At 43.1% G+C, this 14,708-nt stretch overlaps 1 protein-coding gene and 1 long non-coding RNA gene across 2 annotated transcripts in view; one reads left to right on the plus strand and one right to left on the minus strand.

The window, feature by feature from the left end:
- SCN3B (sodium voltage-gated channel beta subunit 3) overlaps positions 1 to 14,259 on the plus strand; it is a 37,321-nt gene extending 23,062 nt beyond the window's left edge. Inside the window, exons 2-6 of the mRNA XM_077249628.1 lie at positions 2,045 to 2,208; positions 3,057 to 3,285; positions 4,118 to 4,256; positions 5,222 to 5,313; positions 12,910 to 14,259. Of these exons, the coding sequence (XP_077105743.1) occupies positions 2,045 to 2,208; positions 3,057 to 3,285; positions 4,118 to 4,256; positions 5,222 to 5,288 (599 nt within the window). The 3' untranslated portion in view covers positions 5,289 to 5,313; positions 12,910 to 14,259. The remainder of the gene's footprint in view (positions 1 to 2,044; positions 2,209 to 3,056; positions 3,286 to 4,117; positions 4,257 to 5,221; positions 5,314 to 12,909) is intronic.
- Positions 1,518 to 6,516, minus strand: LOC143764229 (uncharacterized). Its single transcript, XR_013213117.1, has 3 exons — positions 6,308 to 6,516; positions 6,008 to 6,081; positions 1,518 to 1,771 (listed from the first exon to the last, which is right to left on the minus strand). It is a non-coding gene; the product is annotated as an uncharacterized LOC143764229 (long non-coding RNA).
- Positions 14,260 to 14,708: the final 449 nt, after the last annotated feature.

Consider the following 14,708-nt stretch of genomic DNA (forward strand, 5'->3'; position numbering starts at 1 on the left):
CAGTGAACAAGTCATAACCCTAACAGGCTAATTAAGGACTGAAACCTTGGTCAAAGTTATCTGAGCACACAAATCTCCAAGGGTATCCAAACTTTTGCATCGGCCCATTTCCCTTTATGTAATTTTTTAAATAAAATAAAAAAAGACAATTTTTGTTGCCTAAAATACAAAGGCAATATGTCATCTTTAACTTTAGCCCTTTTAGAGATATATTCATCTTCAACTTGCTTAACTGTTTTACAACAGTAATTTTGACCAGGGGTGCCCAAACTTTTACATACCACTGTACATCTCCAGTGAATTCACAGGCTGCACCTGCAGAACACAGGCCACCATGTACACCCCACTGCACCTGCAAAACACAGGTAGTGTAGTAAATATGCCCTCCTCTTATTTTGTTACCATAAGCCTTAACCCCTTTGAGACAAAGCCCTTTTTTGTGTTTGCGTTTTCGTTCCCCTATTTCCCAGAGCCATAACTTTTTTTTTTTCAGTCAATATAGCCGTGTGAGGGCTTGTTTTTTGCGGAACAAGTTGTACTTTTCAATTACACCATTGGTTTTACCATATTGTGTACTCAAAAACGGGAACAAAATCCAAGTGCGGTGAAACTGCAAAAAAAGCGCAATTCCACAAAGTTTTTTGGGGATTTTTTTTTTACCATGTTCACCAAATGCTAAAACTATATAATAGTGATTTTGACCAGGGGTACCCAAACTTTTACATGCCACTGTAGGTGCTAATAGTGCCAATACATACCCCCGTAACACCAGAGTCAGTGATATGTTAAGGTATGCAGTTTCAGATGTCCCAGCATGCTGTTGCACACGGTTTGTGTGTGTGTGTGCATGTATTTGCATGTCGTCCACAGTTCATATAGATGTGCTGGCCTTATCCTATAATTCTCACAGGCATCTATAGGATCCTTAGATACAGTTGGAATAGTGCATGCGCAGGGGTGATGACAGTGACATGCTCCTGCAGTCATTGCCTCTGGCTGCTATTGTGACTATTGCTCTTTGATACCTCGTTGCATTGTGTGTATTAATGTGCTTCTTGTCCAGTCCATGTTCCTTGCTCTGGGGCCACACTACAACTACTGGGATGTGGAAACAAGTAAGGTGCGATTGTGCAGATAAAAAATGGCTTATTGCTGGGGATCTGGCAGGTGGTGTCAGGACAGACCTTTCAAACAGGGCTGCTCCAAATGTGGAATATTGCAAAGGGACAACTTAATGAAGAGTAACCATGCATCAAGATAGCTTAATGTTCTGTTGTTGGGTAGGAAGAGTCAGATGAGAGATCAGTAGATGGCACCATGAGGGGCCTACGTTGTTACAGCTCTACTCGTGGTCACAGTAGCCTGAGGTCCTCTCCATGCTCATTTACAATTCTTACTCTGGCTATTCACTAATCAGCGACTCGTCAGAGTTTCTGTGATCCTCTCTTATCAGATGTGTGCTTCTGCTCTTGTATCCTTTACATTATATTTATAACCTTCATTACTAGCACAGACATTGTTCGGCTGACCCTCTTCTTGACTTACGTGAGAAGCACGAGGTTCTTCTATTCTTTGCTGGGTAATACAATATGTTATAATAAAAGGTCTTGTGTACATTTACGAGAAGAGATAGATGTGCTAGAAGCAGTCAGGTTGCACTTACCATTGATGTGGAGCTTGCAGCTGCTATGGGGCCTGTGTACGGGGGGAGATGAATCCAGCTGGACCGATGGAGAAAACCACAGTACGGTCGGATCATTGTGAAATATTGCTGTAAAGACAAAGTGGAGAATAATCTGCAGCTGGTGATCTTGTGACATGTGCACTAACCAGAATATCTTCTTTTCTATCTCCCTTTTGGTGTGTTTGTCCCTCTCTTGGCGTTGTTGTCTATCCCATTGCTGTTCCTTCCTATTGTAATTAAATGTGTTGTGGCCGATCCTTCACCGTGTTCTACTACATTTTGCTCCTTCCTGACCTCTTCCCCTCCCCGTTTGGTTCATGTACACCCCCTGTCTTTCCCTGTGCTGGTGACCCTCTGCAGCGGGACTGTGCTCTCCTGTGTGTGTTGAGGTTCCTTCTGGGACAGAGGCCGTCCAAGGACACAATATGACCTTACTGTGCATCTCCTGCATGCAAAGAGAGGAAGTATTCGCCGTCACCAATGTGGAGTGGTACTTCCAGCCTCGCAATGGAAACCGATCGCTTGTATGTATTACATATCTACATGTTGTCACGCTATGATTCTAGTCATTGATATCATCACGACGGGCTCTACAGGGCTCCTGTACTATGTTATATTACCATGCTGTGCAGAGTTTTCAGTTACATGAATACGTTGATAGTCCATCTGTAGGTTAGAACATAAAGAGGGTTGGGGTCCCACCTACCTATTAGGATAACAGAGAGCCCTATAACCCCGCTGTTAAGCAGAGCATAGGCTGGGCACACATGCTGATGGTTCCATTGAGGACCCTTGAGGAGCTTAAGATGTTGTCCTATCAATAAAGTAGTTAAGCCATGAACAATGTGTATCATCAGGATAAGTGAAAACTTTACAATGGTGGAATGGAGCGGTAGAGCACACGTGTGCTCCTATTTATGGTGGCCACACATGCTCTTTGCCACAGAGGTGAATAGAGAGCAGCTAATGGAAGCACGCGCGCTACCACTCCAATCACATGGTCCCAATGATCAGATCCCACCGATCATACAAGCATCACAAATGCTGCGGAAAGGCACAAAATCTTCTTTATGGGACAAGCCCTTTAAATATTGTAATGATATAGATAATAAAAATTAACAATTCTGCCCAGAGCTTCCCCCGGCAGCAACTAGGGGAATACATGGAACCCAAAAAATTATATTAAAAAAGGGTATTTATCTTAGAAAACTGTGAATGACTTTCCATTGCCCAATAACAGAAGATTTGCACATTCCAGTATTAGGTGCTTGTTATCAGCATGTTCATCTATGATTAGCTCATTAACTATTACTACAATAGATGTGTGTATCAGTGGGATTATATTTTGATGGTTGGTTTTCTACTTCTGCAGATCTTTGAATACAACGAGGGGAAACCTCGGGAACATTTGAGCCCATTCAAGGGTCGTCTGCAGTGGATCGGAAGCAAAGACCTGCAGGACGTCTCCCTGATCTTACACAATGCAACAATCACCGATTCGGGGCTGTACATCTGTAACGTTAATCGCACGCTGCATTTCGAGGCGCACCAACACTCAATCACGAGCAACGTGAAAATTGATTTGATTGTGTCGGAGATAGGTGAGTAACATGGCACCAGTGGTGAGCAGACCGTCCATCAGACGAAACTTCATACAGTATCTGCTAGACTCGCTACAGCAAGTGTGGCTAAACTTTCATATGGTGTTATGTGAGTCCCTTGATTGTGGCCCATTCTAGTCCGGATTCAGGACCAAAATCCCCAACTAAATAAAGTCCAGTACACAGAAACACTGTTTAGATCCAAAGGCCTACAACACATTGCTCGGAGGGGCTGTTCAGACGTATCAGACATGTAATCACTACAGATTCTGCGGCTAAAGTCTGAGGCCGACACAGATTTCTCTGTGCATCACCTTTATACAGTGCGGCCAATTCACCATCTTTTATGTGTCTAATCCATGGGAAGAAAGTTACAAAATACTTATTTTTGCAGATTTTTTTTTCCAGAAAAAAAATCTGAGTGAAAATATTCATAACATTTAACAGGGGATGAAGAACCCCATTCACACACGCAGGACGCAATGTTTGCAGGTTTCATGTGGATTCCGCATAAAATACCAGTTGTATGAACAGAAACCAGTACTTCTCACAACTGGGAGTTTGGACAGTTGCATCCAATCTCAGCATGTATTTGAGTACTTTTGGTTAACCCTTTAGTAACCCAGGATTAATAACAGTGTACTGGATGAGACACCTGGTTATTGTCCCTGCAGTCAGAAATGTGAGCACAGATCACAGTGCAGACATGTTATGGTGTGAATGTCAGAATATCCGCTGTCAGGAGCCGTATAAAGAGAGGATGCATGTGTATGTAAGTTACTATAGGAAGTGACTGACCTCAGATAATGATCGTCTGGCCGTGTTTCCACAGAGAGAGAAGATTTCACTTCTGTCCTCTCGGAGATCATGATGTACATCCTCCTGGCTTTTCTTACCTTGTGGCTCGTGATTGAAGTTGTTTATTGCTACAGAAAGATCTCGAAGGCCGAAGAAGTGACGCAGGAGAGCGTGTAAGTGTATATCGATATACGAGGCTTCGGACAAAATTAAGGTGGTCTGTAATAACGCCCCTCTTTACTCCGCATACCCTCACAGAACAGGATAGGAATTGTAGTCTACAGTGTGATCAGCCGATTGCCTTTTAACAATGTTCTCCGATGTAGATCAGAATGCAAATCTTATGGCTCGGACCAGACTAAAGAGGGTTTATCGGTAGTTTGTAACCATGGAGACACATAGGTCTGCATTGGAGATTTAGACATGAAACTGTAGATTTTCTAATCCGAGATTTGCATTGTTTGGGCTGTTTTTGAGCTTTCAGTTAGATGCATACATTGGGAAGATGTATTCCACTATATAGGCATGGTATCTATTGCCCATTTACTCTAGTTTAAAAAAAAAACGTATGCCAAGTGAAATCCATTATTTTTAAGGCGTACGAGATCTGCTGCCTTTTCCTGTGAAGTAGTAAAACAGGTAAACCAAGCCTCATCACTCCAACACAGGCCAAAATGACCGTCTGTTAGCCTTCGTTAGGTAATTAATCGTTCATCAGACTGACATCTAACCCCAACTTCCTTAGTAGCTTGTATGTACTTTCTATAAAAAATGGAGAGAAGCAGCCACCAGACATCAGTGATGCCACTTATCTCAAGGGAAACAGACCACATAGCGAACCTGCTGATCCAGTAGACAGATCTTGTATAATTAAATCTAATAATAATGTAAGAAGAATGTATATCATCTACAATGCATATGTAAGCTAACCGTGACTCACATGTCTACTAGAGAGGAGCAGTTTGGTTTGGGCTGTCCTCCAGTCCAGTCCTCCGTGGCATAGTAAGTGGCAGAGGCGGCCATGATGTCGGGAGCGGAAGTGAAGACCGGCTGCCATGGAGGACTGGACCCCAGACTAGGGCAGTGCAGGTCAAGTTGCTCATCTCTAATATATAGCCCTGATCACTCTGTCTTACAGCACTGATTATCTAGCAATACCATCAGAAAACAAGGAGAGCTGTCCTGTTCCAGTAGAGGAGCAATGAAGCTGGAAGGCATCAATACATAGCGGTGGGTGTCCTATCCTGGTGAATACATGTATGTCCCTGACTTCTTCCCATGTGAGACCGCGCTGCTCATGTACAGTATTTCCACTGTCATGCTGCCTCCTGTACACAGAGTATATTTCATAAGCATCTATTAGCCTAGAAATTCTGTGTCTGGCATGCTTCCAATGGAGAATAATTGGAACACCCGTCAGATCAGAACACATCCCCTCCAAAAAAAAAATCACTTTTTAATAAAAAAACAAATGGATAACATACCTTATGTTATAAACTGCAATTTAATATGGCACCTCACTGCCCAAACATCCTACTAATCGGGCATGCAACCAAAATGGTCCAATATCATATAACCAGAATTTCATCTGCTAGACTGGCACACGATGGCTTCTTGGCAGATCATGGGAAAGTCTACAGACACAGGGGTCTGCATTGGTGGGGACTTCTGTACACATGTGCTGCTGTTAGGGTCTTCCGTGCGGTCTATAGGCAACATTGGGACCTTTCTCAAATGGGCCAGATTATTAGAATCTTTAACAATCTCCCGGCTATTGACCAGCTAACTTGTAAGGGGCCTGCTGACTCCCCAACAGCTGATGTTGAGGAGATAATGATAAAATCACCCTTCAGCTCGCTAAGACATATGGACACCTTTATGGTATAAGCATCTCATTTGGCAATATCTTCTTGGATGGACTCACCCGATACAGGCAGGCTTTTGAACTGTTTGGTTTTTTTTTTATACATTTTTCATCCAAAGACTTCTATGGGTAATCTGAAAAAAAAAAAATCACTGTAAAAATTAATAAAAGCTACTTTAACTTCACCAAAAATGCGTACAAAAGGGGGAAACTGAAAACAAAATTGAATAATCTAAGCAGAATGTTATTGTAGATTTTGGTGCAGACACCTGCAGAAAAAAATGCAGCGGGGCGGGGGGAGAGCAGCTTTTTCGCATGTGGGAAGATGGCCTTAATCTGCTGTGATTTACGATTATTTACCTCTATCACAGAACAGCTTGGAATCACAGCTCCTGCCTCACCCGTTGTTCTGGAATCTGCAGTTATCTGGCCTCTGCGGTCACGGGCGCGGGGCTCTCGGCTGTTGCGTGGACCTGTTGACAGCTGCGGCTTTCATTCCATGCACAACTGAAATAATCACACAAAAATAACACCGCTTGCTGGAGCCTGGGAGGATTTTTCATACTGAGATTAAAGTCAATATTGTCCTGTGTAAATATATCTGTATATCCCTGTACCCATTCATAGTGTTGTGTCCCATACACTGCTTAGCTGCAACTTTCTAGTAGACTTGCCCCAATTCTGCCTTCATATAATGATTACATATGTGAATGTACAGAAACACATCTTGGATGTTTAATCTAGAAACGTTCTCTTAGGCCTGTTTCACACCTCCTGATATTTCCGGTACCTAAAGAAACAGTACCGGAGATATCAGTGTCCGTGTGTGTAATACTTGTGGCAACCATGTGTCGCCCGTGTGCTGCATCAGTACTACATGTATCGGCACCAGGGAAGCAGCGATACAGTTAATGCTGTTCACTGGCCCTGGAGACCGGTCGCATCATTCTCCCCTGCTCTGCCTGCGATCAGGGGAGAATGTTGAGAGTTATATTTAATTGATAACAGAGAGAGCAGGTGGCGGCTGATGAGACTATTTCTCCCATCATCATACACCTGCTGCCGCTAACAGTGAGAGCAGTTGGTGGCTGATGGGAGTATTCATCAGCCGATGACTGCGCTTTAAGTAAATAAATAAATTTAAAAAACAACGTGGGTTCCCGTGTATTTTTGAAAAACAGCCAGACAAAACTGACAGCTAAGTGGTGCAACCCTCAGCTGTCAGTGTTAACAAGGCTGGTAATCAAGAATAGAGAGTCCCCATGCTGTTTTTTTTAAATGCCAGCAGCCACTCAGAAAAGGCCGCCTGACCTCACTTTTATTAGTGGCAGTGTTGAGGGAGGATCTAAAGTGATCCTTCACGGTTAACTCAGTGATTTCCAAATTAATCTACAGGGCGTTGCCGGCAACTGAAAATAACCAGACGGAGACGTGTGTCTCTGTATGGGGGATCGAGCAGATCTCTGGCCCCCGTTTATTGTGTATCACTCTTCATAGTCATAGAAATTATATTTCAACCAATCAGCATAAGAACACGCTCACAGTTCTTAACCTATAAGAATGCAGGAAAAACTTAACCTATGAGGATACAGAAAAACCAGAAACTACATATATGGTCGTGTCTTCTTGGCATAGAAAAACACATACTAACAGGTGCCTCAGAGTCTTATGTAGCGATACACCCCCGAGTCCCCTCCCTGGCTCGAGTCGGAACACTCAAGGTCTTTATACCAATTATGAACCATAGCCTAGTTGAATAACAGACTTATGAACAGCGAGATAAAGTTACTTCATGGCAGCTATAACCTTTTACCTAATAACAGAATTTATCTTTAAGCAACAAGAAAATGGAGTCAAAAGCACAAAATGGAGAATCTTTCTTAATTTGTTCCTTCACATTCCCCCCTAGATAAATTTTGTTAATGTCCAGCATCAGAGGTACTATCCCAAGCTATAAGCTCGAGTGGTACTGGTCTTCACATGACTGGTGCCCTGTTACCAGCCATGGCTGTTGCGGCGTACCCGTCCCCCCTGTATACTAGAATTTACGAATAACAATTATTGATAACAGTGGTGGGGATCTTTTGAAGATAGCCATGCGCTTGGCTTCAACATCTTCATCAGGTAACTTTGTGAAATCGGTGTAGAGAAGAGCAGGGGTGGCAAAGCTTTTGGTATCATCATTAGTTGTCTTAGTGCAGAATTTCCTAATACAAAACAGAAATACACCAAAGAAAAAGTTTTAGTATTACATACATGACAAGGATAAAGGCAGCGATGTGTAACAAACTTTGCAAGATTCCAGCTATCCAGCCCCCAGGTCCCTTAAACCAATTGGCTGGATTAAAAAGGAGAAGGTGTCTGCCCACCAACTGTCCCTATTACGCTCATTGTCTTTATCATATTAATCTCTGAGTCTTTGAATATCCTCTAACTTTAACTTCATAGTGCTATTGGGATCTATATAATAACAGCAAGCGGGTCCAATAACCTGACACGTACCACCCTGTGCTGCTGTTAAGTAATCCAGTACTACAGTGTGTTGATTAGTGACTATGATAAGTTGGTTTTGGACAGCAACAGTAGTATTAAGTATATCCAATATATCCCAAATTTGATCATCTAGATAGTCTGTGGCCCTAACCAATTTATCCCACATTTGTGTAATCATAGGGTAAATGGAAATAGAACTGACAATTTTATTGGCTATACCCATCTGTACTACTAATCCTTCATGATATTGTACAAACTTATTATTCAAGGATATTGGGGAATTTAGGCTGTCCCATGCGGTTACCAATATTATTATATGGAAATACGAAAAACTGAAACATTATGTCCCCTTATTTGCTACTAGTCTGTTTGACCAGCTTGCAGTGCGATATGTGGATCCACGTCCGCCTTCCTTCCAGCTTTACTGACATAGGAGTAATGAGGAGAACTTGGTAGGGACTGTCATACAAGGGTTCTAGTCCGTGTTTTCTGACATGGCTTTTCACGACCACAAAACCACCAGACTTTAAGTTGTGATAAGTGTCGGTTTCTGCTGAATCTGGAAGGGAAGAAAAAAAACTAAAACATGGGTGTTAGCAAGATTTTTACTAAGCTGAATAACATATTGAACAGCACGGTCAGTTTCTTCTAATAACTGCTGAGACTGGAAATTTGCAACTGAGGGCCTAGCACCAAACAATATCTCATATGGGGACAGGCCATATTTTGCCTTAGGGGTAGTACAAATATGGTACAGTACAATGGGTAGGAGCTCTGGGCATGGAGCCGTAGTCTCCTGCATCATTTTGGTCAATTGTCCCTTTAGTGTGCCGTTTAGCCTCTCAACTTTCCCACTGGATTGTGGATAGTACAGAGTATGGAGGGCTACAGTGGATCCAAGCATTGTCAGAACCTCCTGATACTCATGAGAAGGCCGGACCTTGGTCACTTTCGACGACTTCTACGACTTCTGGAACACTATATCTGCATATGACTTCCATCACCAGTTTCTTCGCTGTGGTTTTTGCAGTCATGTTGGTAACCAGGAATGCTTCTGGCCAACTGGAGAACATGTCGACAACCACCAGACAATATTCATACCTTCCAGACTTAGGCAACGTGATGAGGTCCACCTGGAGCCTTTGGAAAGGATAGTCGGGCTTAGCAAGGTGCTTCGGGGGTACACGTTGAAGTTGACAGGGATTGCAGGTCTGACAGATATTACATGCACGGTTGAGTGCTGTCAGGACTGTAGAAATACCTGGAGCCCAGTAGAATTTTTGTACCAGGGCAAGGGCCTGGTTTTTTCCTCGATGTGTGGGCCCATGTGCCCACGTGGCAATAGCAGCTACATCCGCTTAGGGAGACACACAAGTTGGTCCTTTTTTCAGAGACCATTGTCTATACATGCTCCATCAGCCTTCCACTGCTTCACCTCTTCCTTTGGAGACATTCTCTGCATCATCATTAAGCGGTCTCGCGGGGTCCGACAGAAAACCTCAGTCTGGCGTAGATCATCAGGTTCCTGTAGAGTGTTTCTTGTAACTGTTTACGCTGAGAGCGTGTGATCACCATAGTTGGTACGGTCTGTTCAACGGGTAGGAGAGCAAGCAGCTTTTGCTTGCATATCCGCAAAGGCGTTACCAACAGTCTGTGGACTGTTCCTAGGACCGTGCGCCTTGACCTTGATAATGGCCACCTGGGTGGGTAATTTGATTGAGTCCATGAGGGTTTTAACAGCTTCAGCATTCTTCACTGGAGTCCTGGTGGTGGTAAAAAACCCTCAATTGGCCTATAGGGCTCCGAAATCATAAGCAATACCAAATGCATACTGTGAGTCCGTATATATATTAGCCCACCTGTCTTTGGCCAGAACACATGCAGTAGACAGAGCCTGAAGTTCTACTTCTTGTGCTGACAGTGAGGGAGGGAGTGCAGCTGCGTGCACTACAGTGTCTTCCGTAGTAACAGCGTATCCGGTGTGGAATCTGCCAAAATCATCAGCATATCTTGAACCGTCTTTCAGGGCATTGTAGAGAGGTTGCATTATGCGGGATGTGTCCGGTATCCACTGACGACAATAAGTACATAGTCCAAGAAAACGCCGGAGTTCAGTCATCTTTCGAAAAGGAAGGGAGCTGATGGCTATTTTTCTTTCTTCTGTGAGGTGTCTGGCACCCTGAAGGAGACAGTGACCTAAAAATATCACTTGACCAAGGCAAAACTGAAGTTTCGAGGCCGAAACCCGGCAGTTCAGATCTGCCAGATACTTGAGGAGGCTAACAGTGGCAACAATGGCTTCCTGCTCTGTTCGTGCACACAACAAAAGATCAGCCACATACTGAAGCAGCGTGACATAGGGGTGTTCTAACTGCCAGGGTAAAAGACACTCGCCCATATTTTTTGCAAACTGATTGGGACTGTTTTGGGTCCCTTGTGGCATAACTGTCCACGTCAATTGTCGTCCCTGATAAGTGAATGCAAACAGAACTGGCAATTTGGGTGTAATGGAATGCTGAAGAAGGCATTGGCAAGGTCCATGACTGTGAACCAAGCAGCATTCTGAGGTATCTGTGACAAAAGAGTATGTGGATTAGGCACCACCGGAGTTTCCAGAACAGTAGCTGCATTAACTGCCCGTAGATCTTCTACCAGCCGGTACACAGGGGGTTGGCCCGGTGGGGTCTTTTTCTTAACGGGAAACAAGGGCGTGTTACATGGGAAAACACAGGGTACCAGGGCACCATTATCGAGTAATGTTTGTATTTGCTCCTTGAGGCCCCGCTCCTGATCATGTTTCAAAGGGTATTGATGGACTTTGGGAAAAGGGGCACCAGGTTTGAAAAACACTTTTACTGGTTCTACAGGCATTATTGGGGGTGGATCTGGGCCTATCAGGGCCATCATAACCGTGGGAAAGGCATGTAGGATACAGATCTCCTCATTGTGTTCATCTGCTCATGTGTGTTCATATAACGTAAGGACCATCTGACCATCATCTTGGAATTCTATTCTGGAGCGGAACTGTGATAATAAATCTGCCCCCAGTAAATTTACCGGACATATAGGAGAGATTAGGAACTGAGCAGTAACCTCAGGGAAAGGTCCCACAGGGATGGGTTTTGTAAGAGTATGTTTATTGGGTCTGCCATCTACTCTAATTAAAACAAGCTCTTGGTCTGAGAATTGACATGGCGGGGCTGGGGAGGGAGATTCCGAGACATAGGGTTAAAAGGGATATTGGAGTATGGGACTGGATTTGTGTACGGTGGGAGGGCAGGAGCTGGAGTCTGTTACGTGGGCCACTGATAAGGAACGGAGCCGCGTGCTTGTAGCTGGGGTGGGGGCTAAGGTTGGAGCAGGAATCGCTGCGGCTACTGGTTTATCCTTTGATTTCCCTGCTGATGCAGGATGGGCTAAGTTCTTTTGAAAACTCTTTTTACTATTAAAAACCTCTCTGAAGCTCATCAAGAGAATGCCAAGAGTGTGCAAAGCAGTCATCAAAGCAAAAGGTGGCTACTTTGAAGAACCTAGAATATAAGATATAACTTCAGTTGTTTCACACTTTTTTGTTAAGTATATAATTCCACGTGTTAATTCATAGTTTTGATGCCTTCAGTGTGAATGTACAATTTTCATAGTCATGAAAATACAGAAAAATCTTTAAATGAGAAGGTGTGTCCAAAGTTTTGGTCTGTAATGTATGTACACAGTGACTGCACCAGCAGAATAGTGAGTGCAGCTCTGGAGTATAATACAGGATGTAACTCAGTATCAGTAATGTAATGTATGTACACACTGACTGCATCAGCAGAATAGTGAGTGCAGCTCTGGAGTATATTACAGGAAGTAACTCAGGATCAGTTATGTAATGTATGTACACAGTGACTGCACCAGCAGGATAGTGAGTGCAGCTCTGGGGTATAATACAGGATGTAACTCAGGATCAGTAATATAATGTATGTACACACTGACTGCACCAGCAGAATAGTGAGTGCAGCTCTGGAGTATATTACAGGAAGTAACTCAGGATCAGTTATGTAATGTATGTACACAGTGACTGCACCAGCAGGATAGTGAGTGCAGCTCTGGGGTATAATACAGGATGTAACTCAGGATCAGTAATATAATGTATATACACACTGACTGCACCAGCAGGATAGTGAGTGCAGCTCTGGAGTATAATACAGGATGTAACTCAGGATCAGTAATGTAATGTATGTACACAGTGACTGCACCAGCAGAATAGTGAGTGCAGCTCTGGAGTATAATACAGGATGTAACTCAGTATCAGTAATGTAATGTATGTACACAGTGACTGCACCAGCAGAATAGTGAGTGCAGCTCTGGAGTATAATACGGAAAACAATTCTGGTGTGAACTTATTTCATTTAGCTTTATGAACCTGCTCACCTCAGTTTACATAATGCCATGGAACTGCTTTCATGATTAATGTCTTCACTTCCTAGGTGGCCGTTCAGTCTCCTATCAACGTGTGAACAGGAGTTAGCCATACAAACCCATCTCCCATATATCCAATCTCTTAACGGCTTCTACAAGAACATCTCTGTCTATAATGCCTTACCTGCTCTGTAAACATTCACAACGGCTCACACATGTATGTAACGTGCTGTATGGAGTCCTGAAGAAAGAACATTAAAATCCAGGAGTTGAAGGTGCAGGGATTCTAACTATTGATTAGTTCTTGATCAATGGAAAAAGAAAACTTAAAAAACACAACAATTCTTATTGGATATTCTGTCATGTCTAAAAAGAAAACTAATGCAAGCAAAAGTGATATTTCCCATAGCAACCAAAAGCCTAAAGAAGGTATAAAGGTAGTTAAATTCTTCTCTGAAATTATTTACATTTTTTCCAATGATGCAATATCCTACAAATATTTTTATAGATCCGCGCCTCCCTGCATTGGTGCTTATTGGCCCCATGGGTGCGAGCAGCGGACTCCTGTCTTGGTGAATCGGAATCATTTACTGGTGCTGGAAAATGTGCATCATGGAAACACTAAACCACAAGCTGCTACAATGTGGAAACGTTACTGTACCAGTGACTAGTACATTGGCAGCGGAGACACATATTCTATGGGATGCAGGTCTTTTTTGGGGGTTGTGTCTCATGTGCTTAAATGAAATTTGGTTGCTATTGCCAATATCACCGTTCTCTGCTCCACTCTTTATATGCATGACCTATAATATATCTATATAAACGGCTGGACTTTGTGTCATGAGCTGATACTGGCTTTCTTCACACTTTTGAAGCTTGTACAATCTGTAGCAAGGCCCCAATCTAGCCTATGCCATGTATAACACTGCCATCCTGTGACCCAAGGGCCCAGGAACAACTGCCGACCCTAAACATCTATAACTAAACCTACGATCAAAAAGTCTGGTCTAGCGAAAGTGTCTCTTATCTGACAAGTATCTGCTTTTAATGACTTGGCTCATCCAGTATCTGACAGTATCAAGCAATGGTTTCATCCCATCCCTCTTTGATGACGTACTTTGTTATATTGTGACTATGCCGGCGGACGTTGTGACCATCTTCTACCATTTCTGTGATTTCTGGCACCATGTATGACCGGGCGAGCACCTTACCGACCATCTCCTCATCCTTTTGATATTCATAGTCACGGTCTAGCACTATTGCAGAATAGTAAACACAACCAAGACTGTTACTTCTATAGGAGAGGATGTCACAATTGTCTTATTTTGTTTTCTTGAGGGGGCAATGTCTTCCTAATACTTTTAGCTGTTACCTGCCAAACACTTTTTAAGACTAATAAACTTGTGGTTTCGAAGTTTTCTTTTGAAATGAAGACAATCAGAGATGTGTTTGTTATCGGGCTGCAGTGTAAAGCAAGGAGCAGGGGGCGATCAGGATCAGCAGAGAGCAAATCACGACTCGGAGACACATTGGAATATTTCGTTTTATTCATAGTTGAGTTGTCCTAGCTATTTCACATTGAGTTTTGGCTGAAAAGCCATTGATATATCTATGCTACCAGGCCCCCTGGATACAATGCCCCTGCGCACAGCGCAAAGGTTTTTTGTTTTGTTTTTTTATATGTTTTTGATTTTTTTTCTTAAATATTAATTTTTACAGTTCAAGTTCCCGACGTTCGGAGGCCAGTAACTCAATAACACCTTAGAACAATCAACATCCCCATAGATGATTGGAGAGATCTCTTGACTGATAGGCGGCACAAGTGCAATATATCTGCAGGATTGGACAAGTGTGGTGAAAGGGTTAC

This window comes from Ranitomeya variabilis, chromosome 4 (genome assembly GCF_051348905.1).
Source record: "Ranitomeya variabilis isolate aRanVar5 chromosome 4, aRanVar5.hap1, whole genome shotgun sequence".
Classification (NCBI taxonomy): domain Eukaryota; kingdom Metazoa; phylum Chordata; class Amphibia; order Anura; family Dendrobatidae; genus Ranitomeya; species Ranitomeya variabilis.